The 20861-nt window shown below is 51.9% G+C and overlaps 7 protein-coding genes across 7 annotated transcripts; 2 read left to right on the top strand and 5 right to left on the bottom strand.

Annotated features, from left to right (window-relative positions):
- Positions 1 to 456: 456 nt before the first annotated feature.
- AYO20_08550 (hypothetical protein) lies at positions 457 to 1907 on the bottom strand (the record flags this gene model as incomplete). Its single annotated transcript, XM_022646826.1, has 3 exons — positions 457 to 1326; positions 1396 to 1587; positions 1716 to 1907. 3 exons carry the CDS (start codon positions 1905 to 1907, stop codon positions 457 to 459), a joined length of 1254 nt encoding a protein of 417 aa, XP_022497162.1.
- Positions 1908 to 2637: 730 nt separating this feature from the next.
- Positions 2638 to 4317, bottom strand: AYO20_08549 (hypothetical protein; the record flags this gene model as incomplete). Its single annotated transcript, XM_022646825.1, has 1 exon — positions 2638 to 4317. One exon carries the CDS (start codon positions 4315 to 4317, stop codon positions 2638 to 2640), a length of 1680 nt encoding a protein of 559 aa, XP_022497161.1.
- Positions 4318 to 5114: 797 nt separating this feature from the next.
- AYO20_08548 (hypothetical protein) lies at positions 5115 to 6071 on the bottom strand (the record flags this gene model as incomplete). The annotated part of the gene is made up of 1 exon (XM_022646824.1): positions 5115 to 6071. One exon carries the CDS (start codon positions 6069 to 6071, stop codon positions 5115 to 5117), a length of 957 nt encoding a protein of 318 aa, XP_022497160.1.
- Positions 6072 to 10751: 4680 nt separating this feature from the next.
- Positions 10752 to 11831, top strand: AYO20_08547 (hypothetical protein; the record flags this gene model as incomplete). The annotated part of the gene is made up of 2 exons (XM_022646823.1): positions 10752 to 10848; positions 10912 to 11831. 2 exons carry the CDS (start codon positions 10752 to 10754, stop codon positions 11829 to 11831), a joined length of 1017 nt encoding a protein of 338 aa, XP_022497159.1.
- A 615-nt stretch (positions 11832 to 12446) lies between these two features.
- AYO20_08546 (hypothetical protein) lies at positions 12447 to 13313 on the top strand (the record flags this gene model as incomplete). The annotated part of the gene is made up of 1 exon (XM_022646822.1): positions 12447 to 13313. One exon carries the CDS (start codon positions 12447 to 12449, stop codon positions 13311 to 13313), a length of 867 nt encoding a protein of 288 aa, XP_022497158.1.
- Positions 13314 to 14127: 814 nt separating this feature from the next.
- On the bottom strand, positions 14128 to 15466 carry AYO20_08545 (hypothetical protein; the record flags this gene model as incomplete). The annotated part of the gene is made up of 6 exons (XM_022646821.1): positions 14128 to 14218; positions 14276 to 14553; positions 14632 to 14861; positions 14923 to 15204; positions 15254 to 15355; positions 15403 to 15466. 6 exons carry the CDS (start codon positions 15464 to 15466, stop codon positions 14128 to 14130), a joined length of 1047 nt encoding a protein of 348 aa, XP_022497157.1.
- Positions 15467 to 18153: 2687 nt separating this feature from the next.
- Positions 18154 to 19154, bottom strand: AYO20_08544 (hypothetical protein; the record flags this gene model as incomplete). The annotated part of the gene is made up of 5 exons (XM_022646820.1): positions 18154 to 18336; positions 18438 to 18538; positions 18629 to 18787; positions 18894 to 18953; positions 19058 to 19154. The coding sequence occupies 5 exons, from the start codon at positions 19152 to 19154 to the stop codon at positions 18154 to 18156; spliced, it is 600 nt and encodes a 199-aa protein (XP_022497156.1).
- Between the last annotated feature and the right edge of the window lie 1707 nt (positions 19155 to 20861).

Raw genomic sequence — 20861 nt, 5'->3', positions numbered from 1 at the left:
CGGGGCCAATCAAGATCCAACCCCGGGAGTAACAGCTACTGGTGGTCAAGATGTAGCACTAGCCGCGGCAGTGATGCCTCGGGGAGATTCGCGAGGCGGCAAAAGATAGTCTCGCAACGCCGCGATCAGTCGTCGTCCCTGTATCACTGATATTTCGGTTTGGAATAGTACAGACCACAAAGGAACGATGCGTGAGCCGACCGACATGTCAGCTGGCTGTTCTGCTCTGTTGATGAATATGGCGGGCGGAATGAAAATCATTGCGGATCTGATCAGCTGCGATTTCTCGGGTGGCGTCTTACGTGTCTTTCTGCTCTCCCGTAGCTCAGCGTCGCTGCTGACTCAATACTTCGCCGTATCGCCGACTGATAATAAAATCGTCATTTTGTGGCCCATCTGCTATATACCTATATTATAATCTGATGACACTACCATGTGTCGTCCCTCTGACAGCTCTCAAGAGATTGGCGCGTCTGGTCCCACGAGTCTCCCACGACACTCGCCAAACCCGAGCACTCGCCGCCCAGTGGCATCTTCACACCATGCGGAGAGGATCACAGAATCGCCGTCTTCGAGATATCCAAGATTCCCACCCCCCTCCAAGGCGATGGGCTGACTGGCGTGCTGTGTCGCCTCAAAAAGACAGCCCAGCTCGAACTTCTTGCCCGTCTTCTCATCCTTGCCATCGCCCGAGACGGTACCCGTGCCCATTAGATCACCGGTGCGCAGACCGCAGTTTGCCGACGCATGATGGGTGATCTGTTGGTAAGGGGTCCAGTATAGGTAGCGCAGATTGCTCGTGCAGATCTGGTGTCGTTTGCCGTCTCGCTCAAGGAACGCCGCGAGTTTGATGTTAAATGTGCCGTGCTCCACGTCCTTGAATCGCAGGTGCTCCAGCGGCTGGATCTCGTGCTTGGGCGCACATTGGAATTCCTTTAACGCGTCGAGCGTGATGACCCAAGGGGAGATTGTGGTACCGAAGGACTTCGAGTTGAACGGCCCCAAGGGCGGCATCTCGAAGATCTGGATGTCCCGACTCGACCAGTCGTTCAACAGCACAAAGCCAAAGATGTGGTCTGGCGCGTCATCCACTTTGATTGTCTCGCCGTAAGGGACTGGTTTGGACACGATGTATCCCATTTCCAACTCGAAATCGATAAACTGAGACAGTCCGTAAGTGGGCTCCTTTGTTCCCGCTTTCCAGTACACGCCTCTGGGTCGACGGACCAGGGATGGCGATGGAATGATGCTGGATGCTCGGCCGTTGTAGGCTGAGGGTGCATGATAGAAGTTCTCGGGGACTTTGCTGTTGGTTATAGGCATGCACTTAAAGGTATGTTCAGCAACAAGAAAATTGCGTTGGAGACAACAGCCCGTTGTTGCGCAGCCACTTACGTTGGTGCAATGCTCAAGCGAGCAGAAAAAGTCCGTGTACTCGGGAATGGCCACGGGCAGATGCATTTTCACCTCTGCCAGCTTATGCAGGCAGGAGTCTGGGACCTTGTCATCTTTGCAGGCAGAGATGATCTGGTCGCGAACGGCGGTTCTCGTCTTTGCTGGGAGTGCCGCAAAGGTATTCAAGGTCGCCTATCAACCGATTAGAGCCTTGACAATGTTTCTGTTCGCAGACCACAGGAACAAGTAGTCGACGATGCTGCTGCTGCTGCTGATGTGACATTGGTACTCCATGCAATGGGCAATCACTCTCTGCATACCTGACCAAGGGCATCGGCCACTGAAGCGTCCTTGAAGAAACCTGATTGACCGAGTGCGCGAAGATCCAGAGCAAAGTCGCCAATAGCCGTCGCACAGCGTGGCCGTGGATCTGCTTTTGTCGAGAAGACCCCGAAAGGGACGTTGTCCAAGGTGAAGGGCGAGTCTGCAGAGATGTTGGATATCAAGCCCATTTTGTCTTCCTTTTGTCTCTCCTTTTGCTGGGAACCTCAATCGTCGTCGTGCTATTCCAGGACCGTCTCAAGATTGTGTCTGACTCTCCGAGTGCTGAGAAAGATCTTCCTTATATAACTTTTCAGACGTTTGCCGAAAACCTTTCTGCCCTTCTCCATTCAATCCATCCAGGGAGTAGGTGTCCCGTGCAAGGGCTAAGGCCCTCCACACCGACATTCGCCGCCCCCAGTCGTCCCTCTGACCGTGGTGTAAGCCCGCCTTACGCAGAGTGTGGAGCAGCCAATCGAACTGTACGATGGAGGAGGGGAAAAGGGAGAGCGTCGGTTCCGAGAGCTTGCCTTTTCGCATGACTGCCGACGGTGTTGTAGGGGCACAGAGAAACGTTTGTCAAACTTCGCAACCGATGAAGGGGAGGGAGCCTGCTTTGATCTGTGCTTTCGGCCTTTCGCTTCCTCGGTTCGAGTATTGCTGATTGACTGGGTGCTCTGGTCGTGGCACAGGAAAAGGGCAATCTGCAGCAGAGCTTGCTCAACGGGACTTTGTGCGAATTAAATGTGTGGGACAAGCACGCGGACAAAGGTACACAGTAGAATAAAGAAGTTGGTTAGAGGGAGTCAACTCGCTGCCAAAAGATACCGCACGGTGCTCAACCATTTCAAGCTCAAACACCTCATTGTTAGATGTGTCACAACCAACTATGTTATCCAGGAAATGTGCACTACATCTTTCCTAGGTCGTAATTTGCTGTAAATGAACTTGCCAGTTCCATTGCGCCCGCAGAACAGCCAACCCACCGCTTTGCGTTTCCACCGTCCGCCCTCTTCCTCGATCGTTCCTATCAGTCGAGTTCATGAACTGAGTGGACCCAGTCTCTGGGACAGGATTGAGGTAGTCGTCCGCCCCAGTCGGAAGAACTGTACTTTCTCGGATCTGAGCCATTGTGTCTTCATCAGGTTCCTCGAAAGTCCACCACATGCCAAAGTGCCCATCAGCATCTCGGGTGGCGGCCGCCGCGTTGGCATTATGGGAAACCCATTTGTCATAAGCAGCGCAGCGGGCGAGATGGTACTGGTAAACTGCTCTGTCGAAACCCGCAGTTTTGTGAGTTGCTATGAAAGCCTCTTCTTGTGGCCACAATGGCCGACAGAATTCAGACAGATGGTGGAAGAAGATGCCTTTGAAGGTCTGACCATCTTGACTGCAATACCCGTTGTGGTCGCAAAATTCTTCGAGTATTCCTGCACGGCCCAAACCGCTCCAGTTTGGACGTGAGTATGGCCACCCAGTTGCTCGTATCACACTGTCCACAAGTGCATGACCATCATCCAGGTAGCTTCGGGCGCCGGTAGCTAGCCACAGACCACGACTGGCAGACAACACCACACCTTGGTTGTAGGTATACACCATGGGGTTGAGTTCGTCGCAATTTCCAGTGCCTGGGTCGACGGTCCCATTGGGATATCGGCGCCAGCCAGTGACATGGAACCCGTCTTGATAGAGACCGGACCTGGGGTTGCGCATCCGGCTATTCATAAGCCATTTGTAACTCTTGATGGCGTTTTCCAGATACGCAGGATCGTGAGGCTTAGCGAAGTCTGTCCCGCCTTGGACGAAATATGGCGAAGTGTTGTTGTCGCCGGGATGATAGAGGTACATAGCAATGCTAGCCGCAGCAAACAGTTCATTCGTGATGGCGTTCTTGTAAGGCGTCAAATATGGATTCCAATTCATGCCGCCTCCGCAAAGAGATTCACCCCATCCCACAGATGCCAGGTCGTAAAATATCCGGGCACGGTGAGCGGCCATCGGGCTGATCTGAAGACCATGCCACCCGGTGCCCGAATCGCCGCGCCTTCCTGATTGTAGAAAATCCCAGTGTTTCAAAGTGTACATTTCTGCAAATTTCAGGTTCTCGATCCAGCCGAGAACAACCCAGAGCATGTCATCGTAAGCTTGATTTCGTAAAGCAAAAGCATTCTCGCCAAAATAGAAGACGGTCGTGTGCGCGTAATATCGATCTACGATGTTTTGCCAGGAGAGCATATCAGAGCAGGTGGCTGTGGAAGACGCATCCAACGAGGAGACAATGCTAGCGAGGGTGGCCGAGACGTGTGTGCCCATGACAGCAGAAGTCCAGTCGATGGCATCTGGCCACGTTCCGGTGAAGATGTCGAAATATGAATCCTGCATGACGTCCAAGGCGTTCAACATGTCACCAAGGACTCCTGGCACAGTGTCTTTCCACGATGTGGTCTCTTCTCCTCCTCTTGTCTCGGGCGTCAGCAGGTCCTGGCTTGAGAGACCAGCAGAGTGACCGTTGTATTCTCCATGTCCACCTCTTTCAATCGTTCCGCCGCACGCAAGCCAGGCGTTTTGGAGGAGGATATGTAGCAAGACTATGACGCGCATTTTGGGATCGTGGTGTTGAAAAGCATGATCGCCTAGGGAAACCTGGTCAACTGAATGACGAACGCATAAAGATAAACGAGATGCTGAAGGCTAGAGAAAAAGCGCATTTCCATCAATCCGACGAGACACAGGTACGAGAAGAAGGCCTTGTGATCATGGTCATGGGGAAAGAAAGAAGAATCAGAGAGATGGTGTCTTCAGCGTGACCAACAGAATTCTGTCTTGGGTCTGGAGTAATGCCAGTCGGTCAGCATTTGTGGAGGCCAAGATTGGTTGCCCCTCAGCCTCTGTTCGTGTAAGCGCGGGATCAGACTTTGATGGTAGAGATGCAATCGAAATTGTTCCAGGCCCCTGCAGGAACTGAGGGTTGCATGCAGCCGACAGACGAGGGCGAATTCGAGAAGCTCGTCATCCATTGGATATCCACGTCCACCCAGTAGCCATCTTGTAGCGGTCAAGGGGGGAGAGGTTTGTAAGGATGTAAGGGATGGATATGAGGGACTCGTTCCCCTCGTTTGCTCCCCCCCGCAGTCAATTGCTGCCTAACACGCCCCAAATCCCTACAATTCGATCAACGCTGATACTTCCAACGGGGACTGAAAACATGATCAAACTCGTACTGCCAAGTTGCTTTCTTGGTCTATTTTATTAGCCTGGGGCCCAGAAACCCCTTAACCCTCCGCGCACTTCTAAAGCAGGTCTAATAACCACCTCACTTTTGCCCATTGGCGACCAATACCCCTCCTTTGCCTCCTGGTTCGCCTTCGCCCAGTACAAAGTTTTCTATCCCGGTTTCATCAGCGAGTGAAGTTGTCCAAAGGCGCCTCATGCTTGATCTCCTCCCAAACCTTGTCAATTCCTTCAGTAGCCTTGCTGCTCAGAGGCCCCTTTTCAAGCCCTGTCAACGTTTGGTCAAGCTGCTCAACTGAACTCGCGCCCACGATAATGGCATCCCCATGTTCTGGCTTCAACGGGCTGTTGTAAGTGACCCAGCGATAGGCAAGCTCAGCTCGCGAACAACCTTCGTCATTGGCGATCTGTTCCCACTTGGAAAGAGCCTCGAGATAGGATGGCTTCATGTACATCTGTCGGTACATGCCCCCGAGAGCCTCTTCGGCAAAACGGCCCACGCCATCTTTGATCTGCTGGGCAGTTTTGGTAAGAAATCCTCCGGCCAACGGTGAATATGCGTAGAATGCGATGCCCAATTTCCGCAGCGTGGGGAAGAGCTCAGTCTCCTGTCGACGAGCCACCGGAGAGTAGTTACCCTGGTAAACGGTGGGAAGGACATAGCCATTGGCTTTGGAGATGTCGTAGACCTTTTGGACATCAGCTGCAGAGTAGTTGGACAGGCCAAATCGCTTGAACACCCCAGTCTTGTAGACCTCGTTGACGCCCGCAAGAGTTTCCTCAAGAGGCACGGCGGCGTCGGGGCTGTGGATGTAGAAGATGTCGACCTGCTTGACACCCAATTTCTCTATGCTCTGCTTAGCCGAGTTGACGATGTTTTCCTTGGTCGCCCAGCCCGTCTGCCATCCTCCCTGCCACTTGGTATCGATGGTAAATTTCTCTCCTGCCTTGACCTCGCCGAGACGTTTCTCTGATTCGCCATATAGCTGAGCAGTGTCAAGGACAGTGCAGCCATGGGCCAAGAGAGTAGAGAATGACTTGTTGAGATAGTCTTCAGCAATCCACGGTTCACGATTGCCAACTGCTGCGGTGCCGAACACAACTTTGATACCTTGGGGCGCCATATCGGGTGTTGATTTAGTGAGCTGCTTCCTGCTTTCTCTCGGGGTCGACTGGAGGGGTAATGGTGATTGTTGGAGTTCTCAAATATACTCGTCCTTTTGAAGTTGCCGGCCCTACAGTGTGGGGAGAGCAGAAGAAACTCAGAGAAACAGGAGATAGAAATCAGGCTGAATTTCTAGGGGAAAAGTGACGTCAATCGGCTTCAGCTCTCGTTGTCCTTTGGTATCAGACAAGTTCGACCTTTCAGCGTGTTTCTGTGGGAGATGTCCCTTTTATATTTTAACGTTTGCCTTGATGCATTCGCATTTGTGCCCATGTGGATTGCGCCATTGTGAAGTGCCGTGGTTGACGATTTGTCATCAGACACCCTGATAACAATCACTGGCCACATTCGGAAATCTGGGTGGTACACAGTAGGTCCATCTGTGGAAATAGCACCCCGCCGCCAGGGAACTCGAAAGGGAGATTATTCGTGTTCTGGTAGTCGTGGCCTACCTCAGCGGCGGACTTGCGGCCGGTCGCGGGCTCGTATTTCCTTAGCTCCCCCAGTGTTTCATGCACAGTGGTTGGAAGTGTTGGTGGTTGGCGGCTCGCCGACGGATGAATTCATTCGACCGACCTTTATGCCGGCGTTTAGTGGGCGAGTCAGCGTCGTCACCACGGGCTTAGGATTAGCCTCGTATAATTTGTCTTTTGAGAGACCCTCGAGGATCGACCGAGTTTGGTTGCCGTACCCCAGGATTTGAAATCGGTGTCAAACTTGCTCTGCTAAGAAATCCTTGAGGTCAACTTCCATCGCTGAGAAAGCATCTTCCCGCTTGACCCCGCGGAAAATAACTTCCACCTGTCGCTGTCGCCCTATGTCACTGTCTCGACTGCTGGTTTTGGAGGCGCGGAGTGAGGCTGGAAACCCATATGTAGCTCTTCGCCAAACAGACTGTGAGAATTTCAACCATGGTTCATCTGTCGACTGGGTAACCTGCTGTGAACAAGACGTTGTAATCTGAGGGACCAAGAAGCGCGGATATGGGAGCCTGGAAATAACCACGGGATACCTCAATCGAGGTAGTCGAGGACGAGCTGATGAATTGAATTTGTCATTAAAAGTGAAGGCTCTTCGATGCAGAATCCTTGGTAGCTCTAACCACGAAAGGTTCTTCGTTCGCATCTTGCACTTCGGGGTCTCTGAACTCGAAAAGAAAAGAAAAAGAACAATGCAGACAACCGGCTCCCAGAACAACCCGATCGATGCTGAAGCCGAAATTCCCTACCGTGCCCATCGACAACTGAATACCCACAAGAATGCGGCAATCTCAAAAACGTAGAGAGAAAATTCGTGCCTGGTCGACTGTGACAATGGCCCACAGTTGTTTGGATCCAAGGGCCGTTTAGCACACCTATGAATAGATGATATAGCCTCGTGCCAGAGCGTTAATGCCCCGGCCTGTCCCTAACAGTTTGGGAAGAGTCTGCAGGCCTAACTGACAGGGGTTTAGGTCCGAAGTGCGAAGGGTTTCCGTGCTGATCTGGGGGAAGTCGAGAAAGGCCAAACTGGTTGAGTGGATCTCGAACTGGAGGCTGAAGGCATGTGCTAGTGGCTCCAAGGTCTCTCAGCCACGACCCAGAAAGTGTCCGAGATGTTCTGCTGCCGTTTGGCAGATCTGTTTCTCTTGCGCCATTGTCCACATCATCACGAACAAGTGATCCTGGCGACGATATACTGCGTCGGTGAAATGTATCTCGAATAAAAGTTTCGAAACTCGGTAGTGCACACGGTTTTGGAGTCGTCGGGTGTGTGAGAATCGCTTCTTGTTGGGTGTTGTTGGAGCCGCTGTGCGTTCCAACCTGGGCTGCAGAAGGGACGGTCGGTGGAGTTCCTCCTTCACTATTATGGTCAGAGATATTGTCATCGTCATATTCCTCTGCGCGGTGGCCTTTCCGACCAACCGTCATGTGGTGCCAATGGACACGACACGCGAGCTCAGTCTTGTCTAGACGGTTGGCGATATGCTTGTAAGGAACCTTCTGGCCCTGTGTCCGGCTCCGGAATAGAAAGGATTCCTGCTGAACATCAGTGTTGGGCGTAAGAAGTAGAGCCATCAAGCGGACCTCTTCATCCGTCCAGCTGCGTATGAGTTTGCCTTGACGAATTTTGTCCCTCCGCGATGGATTGCGAGACTTCAGCATCCGCGGAGACCGCGAGGCTGATCTACCTTCAGGTGAAGGGAGGACGGGAGGTGCCATCGAAAGGACTGGAGATCGTTCTGTCGATAGAGGGAGCTATAAGACAGTTGTGTAATGGATGATGGTTGTAGGTAGACTTATCGAAGTATTCGCACCCAAACAGCGAATCCTCCGTTTCCAGAAGAGAGTCGAGGTTGGAAAGGGCGTGCAGGCGAGAGTGTGAATCTCTGGCATTCCAGCATCCGCGCTCAATTCCGTGTTATATGGCTTCAGCAACGAGCAGAATATTACCTCCAGTCTGCCTCCCCGAGACGCGAAGGCAGACTGATGCTGGCTTTGCAGTTATGTGGCCAGATAAAGACCTTGTAAGAGTGGAGTTATTGGCTTTTGTCAAGCCAGGTGTAGGATGTTTCGATCACTCTGAGCAGAGGAATAGCCGCTGGTACCGATGCAAGTGGGCTTGCACATGAGCTTTAGGGCAGCCGGACCCTCTAGGCGTGCATATAGAGAGGGTCGTAAGTGCATGGGGCATGGGCAATGGGGTTCATGCAGCCAAAGAGCTGAGCTGACCGTAGAGTGGTCTTCGGACAGACTCCCACACTGTCTGATCTATACCCGCGGCGGGACGAGAACACCACTTCCCCAACCAGCGCCATGATCGAAAAGAGAAAACATCTCCCAATGCTAAAGAGCATAAGGATCTGGAGGCGGGGCGCTTCTTGCAGGCTTCCAGGACCTCTGGCACACGGTCCACGTCGCTCCCGCATAGATGTGGCCACCGAAACCCAAGCCACCTACCCATTCGTACATATGGTCGCTCAAGCACATGTGAAATACTGTGAGATAATGGAGGGGAGAGGATCAACCCAACCCTGGGGTCATTGACCCATTGTGTGCTGAGATTCTGCCTTAGAGAAAGTGTTGGCGAATGATGTTAGGCCGTGCGTGGTCCAACAAGCGCCAGAGCATCTGGGCGGTTAATTCTCCGTTGCAATGCCACCAGACTGGGGCCAAAACGACAGGGAATAAAGGCAGAAGTTAGAGACCTCAAAAATGGTCAAGTAATGGTGCCGTTGACTATTGAAGGTCGCCTTGCCGTGCAGGAGGTCTTGCAGGGGAGAATATATCAGAGAGGAGTGAGGATCCGCAAAGTCCCTCCGAGACAGGGATTGCCGCACGCCATTGATTGCGCTCTTGGGCGATTGCTTGGTCTTTTGGATTCCGGGGAACCCTCATGCCCTGATACCCTATGGTGACTGAGCTTGGGCCGCAAGTGTGTACCCGTCTCTTCACACCTATTGACTGGCTCTAGAGACCTGGAAGTTTATTTGACGCTCGCGGAAATCGAGTTCCCCACCGGGAGGATAAGTCGTTCGCTACCAGCCGAAGGCGTTTTGTTTCCTTAGTAGGAGCGTGCAACAAGTCAAAGCTTTCACCATGGCTAGGAAGATCGCTGTTGCAATTGCTTCAGGGTGTTGTCGTGACATGCAGACTCGCAATACAGTCAAGGGTTGGTGGAGATGCATGCACAGGTCGCTTAACGAGTGATAGCAGTAAAGAGTCGAAAGCCCCAGCCACCTAAAACAAGCCTAATAGACTAGAGAAGGCCACACCCGGCTCCCCGGAAGGATCGTGAATCTGACCGCAAAGGGTTATGCTGTGGGGGCCGGCGAGATCCCTAGACAGTACGAGGTGCTCAACGACAGTATGCCGTATCGTACATGTTCAGATGCGGCGAGTTGGTCAACAAGGTGGTCGCGCATAACACTTGACCAATGCCGGTCGTCTAAAATCGACCCAATATCACATTTCACTGCTCGCGGGGAATCCCAATGGGAGATGGTCACCGAGACGATGTGGAGAAGACACTGAGAAGACTGCAGGACGAGAGGAGGGCAGCTGGTTTGGCTACTTGCTTCGTGGATAGGGATGTCCTAGAACGCATCGGTTAGCAACGTTGGGGAAGGTCTAGTGAGGTTACAGCGTTCTCCTGGTGCTGTGAACAGGTACAACATAGACGAGTCAGAGGACATTGACAAGCGTTTATCTGCTTTTGCAGATCTTTACCAGTAGACATGGTATTGGAAAGGAGGAAGAATTCGAGTGCAGTACGAATGTAATTACTCAGTACAGGGATACTCTGTACTAGGTGGGTGCTAGGTAGGTACGAGGTACCTCGTGCGCAGAGCGGCTTAAAAGCAGCAACCAGCAGCGCCTCTTTCCCGCGCACCGCGCTGGCAAGCCAAGACATTCAGCCTCAGCGTTGCTCCTCTCCCGTCAAGCCGCGTTTCACCCGTCGCAGGCAGCCTCAATTCACACTTCAGGACCAATTCCCTCTCCCCGAAAGCAATATTGGGTTGTTGGTTTGGGTTCTTCTACTCTCAATTCACAAGGGACCTAGACTTGCAGGATCACATTCTGTTACTCTGCCATTTCTCGGGGGCCGAGCCTGAATCGACAGTCACTCTGCTCTTTCTGGCCATGTCGATTCGCCAACGATGAACATGAATATCTTCCGCATCCTGGGCGATGTGTCCCATACCGCCTCCAAATTTATCCTCATCTGGGCCATCCATTCCAACAAGAGTGCCGAAGGTCAGATTCATCACACAGTCTGGGCGCCCCCTCACTGAACAAGTCAAACTAACGAGCCCGCAGGCGTCTCTTTGCTGACCCAAATCCTCTATATTGCCGTCTTCGTCACCCGTTATCTCGACCTGTTCTGGGTCCCGCCGTCTGCATCATGGTGGAATTTCATTCTCAAGAACTTCTATATCTGGTCTTCAATTTATATCATCATCTTGATGACTCGAGTCTTTGCGCGGACCCGCGAGCGAGAAAAGGCCTGGAAATGGGGTGCTTATGCCACCGCAGCATCAATGCTTGCTGCTCCTCTGGTCTGCTTGACCTTTAACGGACCGCGCCGGACGACTTTTACCGAAGTCCTGTGGACGTTCTCCATTATCCTGGAATCCGTCTGCGTTCTCCCGCAGCTTCTCCTCCTCCGACAGACCACCGTCCCGACTGTCATTGACTCTTTCTACCTCGTCACTCTAGGCTCCTACCGAGCATTCTATCTTCTCAATTGGATCTACCGGGCTTTCACGCCGTCGAAACCTGATGCCATTTCGGTCATCTTTGGCATTGTTCAAACTGCGTTCTATATAGACTTCGCGTGGGTCTACTGGACGAGGCAAAGAGTCAAGCTGCGAGGCGGTGGCATCGTCGATGCAGAGGACTTGCGGAAAGGCTGGTTGGTCAACAGGGTCATCAACCCTGCCCGACCAACACCGGAACAGGACACAGAAGCTGGTGACGACGACAACAATGAGAACCCTCAGCAACCGAAGGTCAACCGCTGGGGTCCACGAGGCATATCTATCTCGGCGGACGACACATTGCAGGACCATGATAAGGGCAAACGGGCATCAAAGTCGTCGAACCCCGAAGCCAATCCGATGCTGGAAGATGACACTTTTGTGGACGACGAGGATGACGTCCCTAGGCTAGATGAGCCCGGAAACAAAGTGTTGAACAGTGGCGAAGATTGGCGCGAGGATTCGTCGCCACGGCTGTAAAGCATTTCTATGTATAACATGGACTCTTTCTTTTCTGTCGCCATGTTTTAGCAAACCTGTGGGATTTTGATCTATACATAGCGAAGGGGGTTGCATGCTCAATCTTGAGTTTGAAGGTGTTGCAGGGTTAAGGCGAGTTTAGCGCTCTATCTGATTCTCTTTGACGATGAAGGTGTTGAATGATAAGCAAGCAAGCGAGTAGCTGTATATCTGGGTAGATCCAAATGTATTTGAGAGACGCAGAAACAATGTGCCCTCTGAGCAAGATCAGCAACTCAAGAAGCATCCGCGGATCTGATAGACGGATTCATATCAGTGTCGCTCGCATCTCACATCGCTGCAAGAAATCCCATGTCAGACAGGAATAATATTAAAGTCTCGGTGATTTCCCGAACCAGCTTTGCCAGCCAGCCCAGCCTAATTGACAATTGACAGAGTAATTGACCCTTTGCGTGAACATCTCCGCATCTACTGATACAAACCATCATTCCATTGATCATCTCGGCTTATCGTCCTTTGCCTCGTCTACAAATGCCACCCTTGAGCGGACGTACCCTTCGTTTCCAACAAACAATCCTCCGGAAGATCACTCCGCTCGAGAGAAACAGACGGACAATGGCCACCCAGATCCCCACCAAATTCGACATCAACACCACGTACCGGATGAACTCCGGCTACGAGATTCCTGCTCTGGGCTATGGTGTTTACCAGACTCCTGCGGCGACGTGCGAAGAGGTGACACTGCATGCCTTTCGCGTTGGTTACCGCCATGTGGATTCCGCACGCGCGTACCGCAACGAGCAACCCTGTGCGGATGCGATTCGCGGTTCTGGGCTGAAGCGAGAAGAAATCTTCTTCACCAGCAAAGTCCCACCGAAGAGTATGGGCTACGAGGCGGCAAAGAAGTCGATTGAGTCATCCTTTTTTCAGACCAACCTCGACTATATTGACCTGTACCTCATCCACTCTCCGTACGGTGGCAAAGAAGCCCGGTGCGGGGCATGGAAAGCGCTCGCCGAAGCTCAGAAAGCTGGGAAGATTCGGTCCATTGGCGTCTCCAACTATGGTGTACATCATCTGGACGAGTTGGAAGAGTACATCAAGACCTCTGGAGTTGGCGGCACCATCGACGTTGGTCAATGGGAAATCCATCCGTGGCTTCCGCGCGACGACATTGTGGAATGGTGTCGCAAGCGGAACGTCGTCATCGAGGCATACTGTCCCGTCGTCCGCGGCGAGCGTGCCAACGAGCCAGTTCTGAAACAACTTAGCGAGAAACATGGCAAGACCTGGGCGCAGATATTGCTACGATGGAGCTTACAAAAGGGCTATGTACCATTGCCGAAGAGTGTCACTCCCAGCAGAATCGAGGAGAACGCCGCTATTTACGACTTTGAGCTTGATGAAGAAGATATGAAGAGCCTTCATTTTCCCGACTCCTATGCTCCTTGCGCCTGGGATCCAACCACCAGCCACGACTAGACGCTCAACCCGGGACGAAAGCCGCCAACAATTGCTCGGACCGAAGCCCGGGTTTGCTACTATACCTGCCCACCGCATGTACCATGCAGAAGGCTTGACATGAGTAAGCATGGTGGCATTTGAGCCCTGTCTATTGTATTGGTATGTGTTCAAGGCCTCAAATGTACCTTATACCTGAGATGTCATTCATTAAAATATTTACATTCCCCCATTGTTCCTGTAATGCGAGAAAGTGAGCGTCTTTCTGTGTGTCGCGAAGCGCAAGATGGCAATTTTCTCTGTTGGATCCCTTCGGGGGTACGGTCTATAAAGAAGAGCCTTCTACAACGGTGGATTGCCTGAGCGAAGACCTATAAGGCTATCCTTAGACCTTCTGCTAGTACTCTGGCACTCTCAATATCTTGCGGCATGTTGATGTATCTCTGTGCTCTCAAAGGAGACACGATCAGTCTCTTAGAATCCCACACATTCCACCTTTACAGCTCATCGATTTGTATTCCGCCTCTGAGGAAAACCATGCCAATGATACCGGGATCCGATTTCAACTATTGCGAAGAAAAACTGAATCAATTCATTTCCAAACACGACGCTGTTCAGAGGCTCCCCGTGGACAAACCTCAAATTTCCCCAAGACCCAAGTATATTAATTATAACCCTCTATTCAAGGCTCGGCACATAAGGTCAGAAGATACGCACTAGTGGTCTGCATTCTCCAATACGAAATGTCCCTCAACGGTTCCTATCAAATCAGAATAAGACAGACAAGACTTCCGGACTGAATTGTCACTCCTCCTCATTTATTGCCAGCCATCGCTCATGAAGATGACTGTGGAACCGTCGTGGGCAGAGTCTGTGCTTCACCATTTGTGTTCTGAGAGGTAAAGACTACAAGGACGGCGCAATAACTGCAAAGAGTCAGTCAGTTTACTCAAGATAGGATCAATACGAGGCGATGCACTCACGCCGCAGTCACCGCAAAGATCTCGTGCTGCTTTGCAGCCGTCGCCGTGGAGCAGAGCAATGCGAACGCGATGGTAAAGGCAAACGCCAACGAGTTCTGCGCGTACCCGTCGAGGTGTCTCAACCTATAGAGGACCAGGACTGGGCCCATGATCAAGGCTGCGATGGCGATGGTGTACAGGAACCCGACGACCCGGTTGAATCGCTGTCTCTCAAACAGTTGGACGTGGATCGTCGAACCTTCGAGTTTCCGGTTCTGGACTTTGTTGCGCAACAAGCACTATTTTGCCCAGGTCAGTCTCAGCCTCGGCCCTGAATCTCGGGACGATAACAGAAATGCGGCAGAAGGGCTTCATACTCGGACCAAGGACTTGCTGGTCCATGTAAAGAGGTGGCTGACCAGGCCATGGACCCAGGAAGAGTTTGGTTCTCCACCAAGCACGATCAAGTCGTCAATCTTCCTGATCCAGCTCCGGTCCCGGTGCGCGAGGCTCCCGTCGTTGTGGATCAGACTGACGATGCTCTCGCGATCTTCGTCGCAAGGTCTCTGCCACTGATACAGTGTTGCGGAACGCACCAAAAGATCGTCTTAACTGCCACGGTCAGCTCGTTCCATCTCAAATACATCGAGACCAGGCAAAGGGCACACCGTAAGCCTTCAGTTGTGCGTCGAGCTCCTGGAACAAGACTCGACGCACGGCTGGGGATCGCATGTCGTCGCCGTCCCGGTTCGACAGGTATCGTCGTGTCTTCGCTGACCCGGCGTCCTGCATGTCCTGGTAATCGAGCCGGGACTCCATTTCTCGGAGGATGTCTTGATGCCACAGCAGCAGCCGTGTTCTCAAGAATCCGAACCGGCGATAGATCATAAAGTTGGGATCGCTGTCGACGACGGTCGCTATTCTCGGCCATCCTCCGACGGCACACTCGACTAATATCCATACATCAGAGACGTGATCACGACCTTTGGCAGCACTTACGGGCGCGAACGTCGGTGTTTTCCTCCTCCGGGACCTTTCTATCATGTTTCTGATGCTGGAGATGGCGACTTATACTGACGAAGCGACGCAAGCAACTCCAGTCTATTCATTCTGTTATTTCTGTGTCTGAATGTGTCAGATGGACTCACTGCTGACACTCTCTGGACACTCATCGGTGGTGTGAGTTCCTTTCTCGAGGTCGTCGACTGGCATATCGCGGCTCCAGCTGGAATCCCTTGTTACAATTCACGTTTTGCTTTACTCGAAGACAAGATCGAAGACAGGAAAAGCCCCAAGAGATATCCATGGTTGTCGTGCTTGACACAGGCTGCAGTGGTGCATTGTTACACGCCGTCAGTCGCACGAGGCTAACTCTCGCTCTCGAGCCTTGGAGACATTCCCGTCGCACAAGATGTACATGCCGTCCTCCCCGGGCGACCTCTCATCCACAGCACCGCCTCAGGTTTAGGTCTACGTTTCTTACCCGATCCCTTGCATCAGCTGACAGTACATGATACCACCGATATGATTAGGCTCGTTGCCCCATACTTCCAGTCTCGGTACTGCTTCCCCCATCGCCATGAATCCGAGACCAGCCTTTCTTGGCCCAGCCCCAGGCCTTCTCTCTGATCCCTTTCTTGGCAGCCTTGCTCTCGTCCCGTTTTGGTTTCTCTTTCGTCTTGTCATAGTCTCTACACGAGTCATTGCCATACCCTTCAGGTCGGATGGTATCGGTTTCCTGGAGCCATGTTAGCAACGGACAGAGCTCATGGAGGAATATTCGCATACTTGCACGGTTCCTTGGACGGGCTGTATGTTTGAGTGAGGGCGCTTCCATTTCTTGCCAATCTTGGACTGTTTCTGGTTCGAAGGCATTCTATTTTTGCTGGATTTCTTTGGTGGGCTATTCAGGTGCCATTCCACGATTTGTCCTCTACACCGGCGTCCAGGGGATGCATCTTGATGATGGTGGGGTTATGAACCGTTCACACCGAAGGCAGCTTCATTCACTGCTTCGTTTGCTGGGAAGGCGGCATGCAAGGCAGTCAAAGGTCCGTTTCAGTGGAGGCAGGCACTGTTCACGAAACTGGTCTGCAGAGGGGCTGAACAATCACAAGATGGCGCGACTCACCGCTGTTGGGAGGATAAAGAGCAACGCCATCTGGCTAGGTGGTCCATCAAAGGAGTAGATTTCCCGTGCGAACAACCTACGCCGCAATCACAGCGGGGAAAGGAACAAGCGCCAGCATCCCTCTGGTAGCAGTCAACCTAACCTTGGAGAGGTATGCCGGTTTGTCCTTAGGCTGTGTCTCTGTTGTCGGAAAATGTACGAGATATCAAGGGTACCAAACGCAGAGAGAAGGACAACGAAAAGGCCTCTCAGCCGAGGCCCTCCAGCTATTCTGGGCTTATTGCATTATGGACATGAACAAGGCTTCGAAGTGAGGACCTGGGCCTACTTCGCCGCAAAATTTCGAGACATTACCAAAAGAGGGCACAAGTACCTGCCTGAGACAAGAGTCCACAGCACCATCATGCTGAACATACGTTTGCCTAAATCTTGCGAACTGGCGCAAAAAGAGTGCGAGAATCGAGAATAGCTGACAGTTGGGATTTGAGATGAACTCTTTGTTCGGTACCGGGCGATCGTTCGACTGAAGAAGCAAAAACGTCCTCCTGGAATCGTTAGCCACCGTACGTTGGTTTGTTCAAAGGATATTGCGAAAACAGAGCGCACGCGGGCGCCTCTCGAACACCGCATTATACTCCTCCAAAGCGCGCAGGATGTCATTCAACGGTCCGCATAAACCTGACCCAGACATTATCCTTGCCACCCAGCAAGTGACTGCCGCTGTCACGTTTCTTGTATACCCGCTCTTTCACAGGCGATCATCTCTGCAGAACCCATTCGAGGCTTCGGCCAGGAGGACACAATCTGGTCCATTTTTGGCCGTCGAGATGGCGGACAAACCAAAGCACCGTTGAGCAAACAAGACAGTCACATTGGTGGCGTCGAACAGTGCTGGACAGGGAGCATTAAACAGGAGGATATCTCAGCCGGGAAGCTGGTCGTTCGTTGGTGTCGACGAACGGATGACTGGCCGGACAGTTCGCGAATAGATGGAGCAAGCAAGCAGGTAAGTCCTTACACGTCTAGGTCTTTTCTCCCTCCTTCCGCCCATGTCACGCACAGATGATTCGTGACAGAGAGAAAGACATCAAGACAGAAGCGTGGCGTGCCTGACTCTTCGAGAGGAACGGGCTGTGCATACAAGTAAACCACACCTATCGTATCGGTCGGTCCCAGCTATCTACGAATATATAATCCAAACCAAACTCTAGGTCGAAAGAGAAATGTTCCTTTGAGAAATACTTCCCTGAACTTCCACTTGAATATCAACGTCTTGACAGCCCGCCCACATTTGCGCTTATCCAGTGCCTGATATTCGGGTATTTTATATGCGCCATGTTACGTAGATGACAGGATCAAGGCGGCCGGCCGGCGGCGGTGGTGAGTGATAGCCTGGGATTAACGGGAGGGGACGGGACATCAGGCGCTGGAACAGGGGAGGTTTACAGCTTGGAAGGACACGGTATAGCACGTGAAGGAGATCCTGAAACGGGACATGCCATGCACAAAGGACAGATGAACGGTGTGGTATGGCGTGACTGGCGGAGACAACCTCTGACATGAAAGGAAAACCGAATAGAGAACTAGCATAGCATAGCATAGCATATACTATACCATGATCGTCCTCAATGGCAAAGTGCACATGGATTGATTGATCCTCTCACCGCGACTAGCCTTGCAACCTCATTTATGTACAGTTTTTTCCTTCTTCCCCCAGCAAACATCTTCGCTCGATACACCAGCCCTCAAATCTTGACGCTTCCTCTGCTTATCGGTACCAGTACTCTGGCTTGACGAAATCAGCCATGGTCTTTGGTGTTTCGTAGGTGGGACCGTGGTGGTGATCGCCGTGATGGCCGTGGTCGTCGTGAGAGTCTGGCGCTCCGACGTAGTCCATTCTGTAGACACTCCCGCACTCCGGGCACCGTTCAAAGGGACGGTCGCGGGTCATCTGATCAAGGAGGAAGAAGAGAAAAGGTGTTAGTCAGAATCTACGGTTGAGTGGGCTGGCGTTGAGAGCGCGATAGAGAATTGGAAAGAGGTGCGACATACCACGAGCCATTTGACAACATGTGAGTCGGCGGGAGAGCCAGTGCAGCCGACCTGGTACTCGGCTCCAGCTGATTTCACTGCAATGGGATCCTCGAATGTACCTGAACAACACAATCTTGTAAGCGTGTCTGTCGAGGAACACAACCGCCGCTCCATTTTTCCTGGAGCTAGCCATTCTCAAGAAAACATACCAATTCTATCCGACGGGAGTGGTGACATGTCAAAGATGTCAATGCCTTGCATCTTTCCCAAGATTTCGAGACGTTCCAGACCAGTTGCTTGTTCGAGATCGGTAGGGACGGTACCAGGCGCGGCACCAGGTGGAAGGAGATCGGCTTCGGTTTTGATTTCTGGAGAAGCAGAGTTGCCAAGATCAGTATGTTTTCCCTTTGCACTTGTAATTTCTCTGGGGTACAAGGTCTTCCAACTCTGAGGCTGTCTCATGAGGGTCCTTACCTTCAAAAGGGAGAAGTTTGCCCTCCGGATCGCCGGGCTTCAAATCAAACTTGCTTGCTCCTGTAAGCATCCATATCAGTCAGTCGAGCTCCGATGAGGCAGTCAATGTCGAAACAGCTTCTCCGAGTAGATCGTCGAAGCTTCGAGGGTTCAATTGTACGTACGGCGAGCTGTGATGGTGGTGAATGTTCGGGGAGCGACGCGGACAGCTGACATAGGCACACGCCTAGCGAGAGAGAAAGCTGCGCGTGCGACCGACATGGTGGAGGCCGTTGAGATGTGAGGTGAGAGTCGATGGGAGAGGAGTTGTAAGAGCACAGAGGTCAAAGGTCCAAAGTTGTCGAAACTGCGATTGAGGTTCGGGAAGATGATGATTGGCCAGCGAGTTTCAGAGCTCATACCACTTTTTACAAGCCGCAAAACACCGCCATTCAGCCTCGTCACAGCCACAGTCACGTGTCAGGCTTAAAGGAAAGAAAACAGTTGATCTGCATTTGCCATTGTGTATAGAGCGTACGGGCACACTCTCTAGTGATAGTTTCTTGTGTGCTTGTAATGATATACTAGCACTAATATGCCCAGCACTGAGAGTTTAGGCTACAGTAGAGCGCTGTAGAAAAGAAAATCGTGTTACTTGGTCCTTTCCCTCCATGGTATTACGCCTGCAAATTCTGAGATGATGGATTTACTGCTGTGTGGTCCCTTCTGGAGGTCATAACGCTCTCAAGGTAGTAGATACATGTAAGCCTGTGATCGAAGCTGTCCAAGAATACTACCACAAGTCATATTAGCTTGTTCTCGGATCTTACAGGTATGGTTAGGGTCAAGCTATTCAAGCAGTAGATATTGCGGACAAACAAAGCAAGCCGAGCATAGAGGCCAGGGGCGATATGGAAGAACTATATTATAATCTTCGCTAAACAGAGAATGAAAAGGAGACGAAGATAGAAATTTTTGACGTTGGAGGGCTGAAACGTGGCCGCTCAGAAACCATGCTTCTACCTTTCGCCATGTTCACGGGGATTCTGCTGGGAGGTCTTCACAAGTCCAAAGGTAGAAGAAGCTTGAGAGCCCTGAGAGCCGTAAAGGTGGTTGAGATCATGTCCCTCGGTGCTGATATCACAGTCTGACCATTTGGACGCCGCCTGCAGGGTGGGACATCAACAAACACCGGGATGGCAGACGAGCTTGTATTCGATTTGCCCACAGAGCAAAGATGATGATCTGTAGATTCGGCGGTCGTTAGTTAACAGAACACCTCGTATCCATCAAGTATTTTGAGCTCTCGTCGCTTCCATCAACAGGCTGGGTGGCTGAGGAGTCGGCGAGGTCGGATAGTTGCTGAGCAATCCTCGGAATCCGGTTGTCCTCTGACGTAGTCCAAGCTTTCCATTCTTGGCACCCCCTTTTCGTCTTCATGTTGCCAGGCACCATTTTCACCTCCAAACTTCGTATTCACTTCCATCTGTCAAGCTGTTGTGACACCGTCACGATCAACAGATGAACAGTAGGCAACAGCCAGTGACGTGTCTCAGGCAGCATTTGTCACGACAACATTCCACAGCCGATAATTTGGAGAGTTGCAAAATTCTTTTCTCTTCTTCCATTCAATCTCACAACATCATTTCTCGAGCCCGAAGGGCTCATATTCTCTCGATGTTGCCGGGAGACGGTATTTACCAGAGATGTCTCCCTTCTCGCTCTCATCCTCAACCGAAAAGGCCACTTGTCCTTGCTGTTACTGCAACATGTGGCAGAGCATGACAACGGAGTCGTTGATTCTCTTGAGCGCTGGTCTGAGCGCGATGGACTGTCAAAAGGTGATGTTTCAGCGAGATGAGAAGGTCTCCACGTCGACTGTGTGAAGTTGGAAAATCACATGAGCAAGTGACCGCCTGGGTGACCTTCCCATTGAAAAGTGCGTTGGCCCCACTACTGGTATGTTCACACCTCCATTCTCTTCACATA

This window comes from Fonsecaea nubica, assembly GCF_001646965.1.
Source record: "Fonsecaea nubica strain CBS 269.64 chromosome Unknown Scaff69, whole genome shotgun sequence".
Lineage (NCBI taxonomy): Eukaryota > Fungi > Ascomycota > Eurotiomycetes > Chaetothyriales > Herpotrichiellaceae > Fonsecaea > Fonsecaea nubica.
This window is presented reverse-complemented; position numbering and strand designations above follow the sequence as displayed.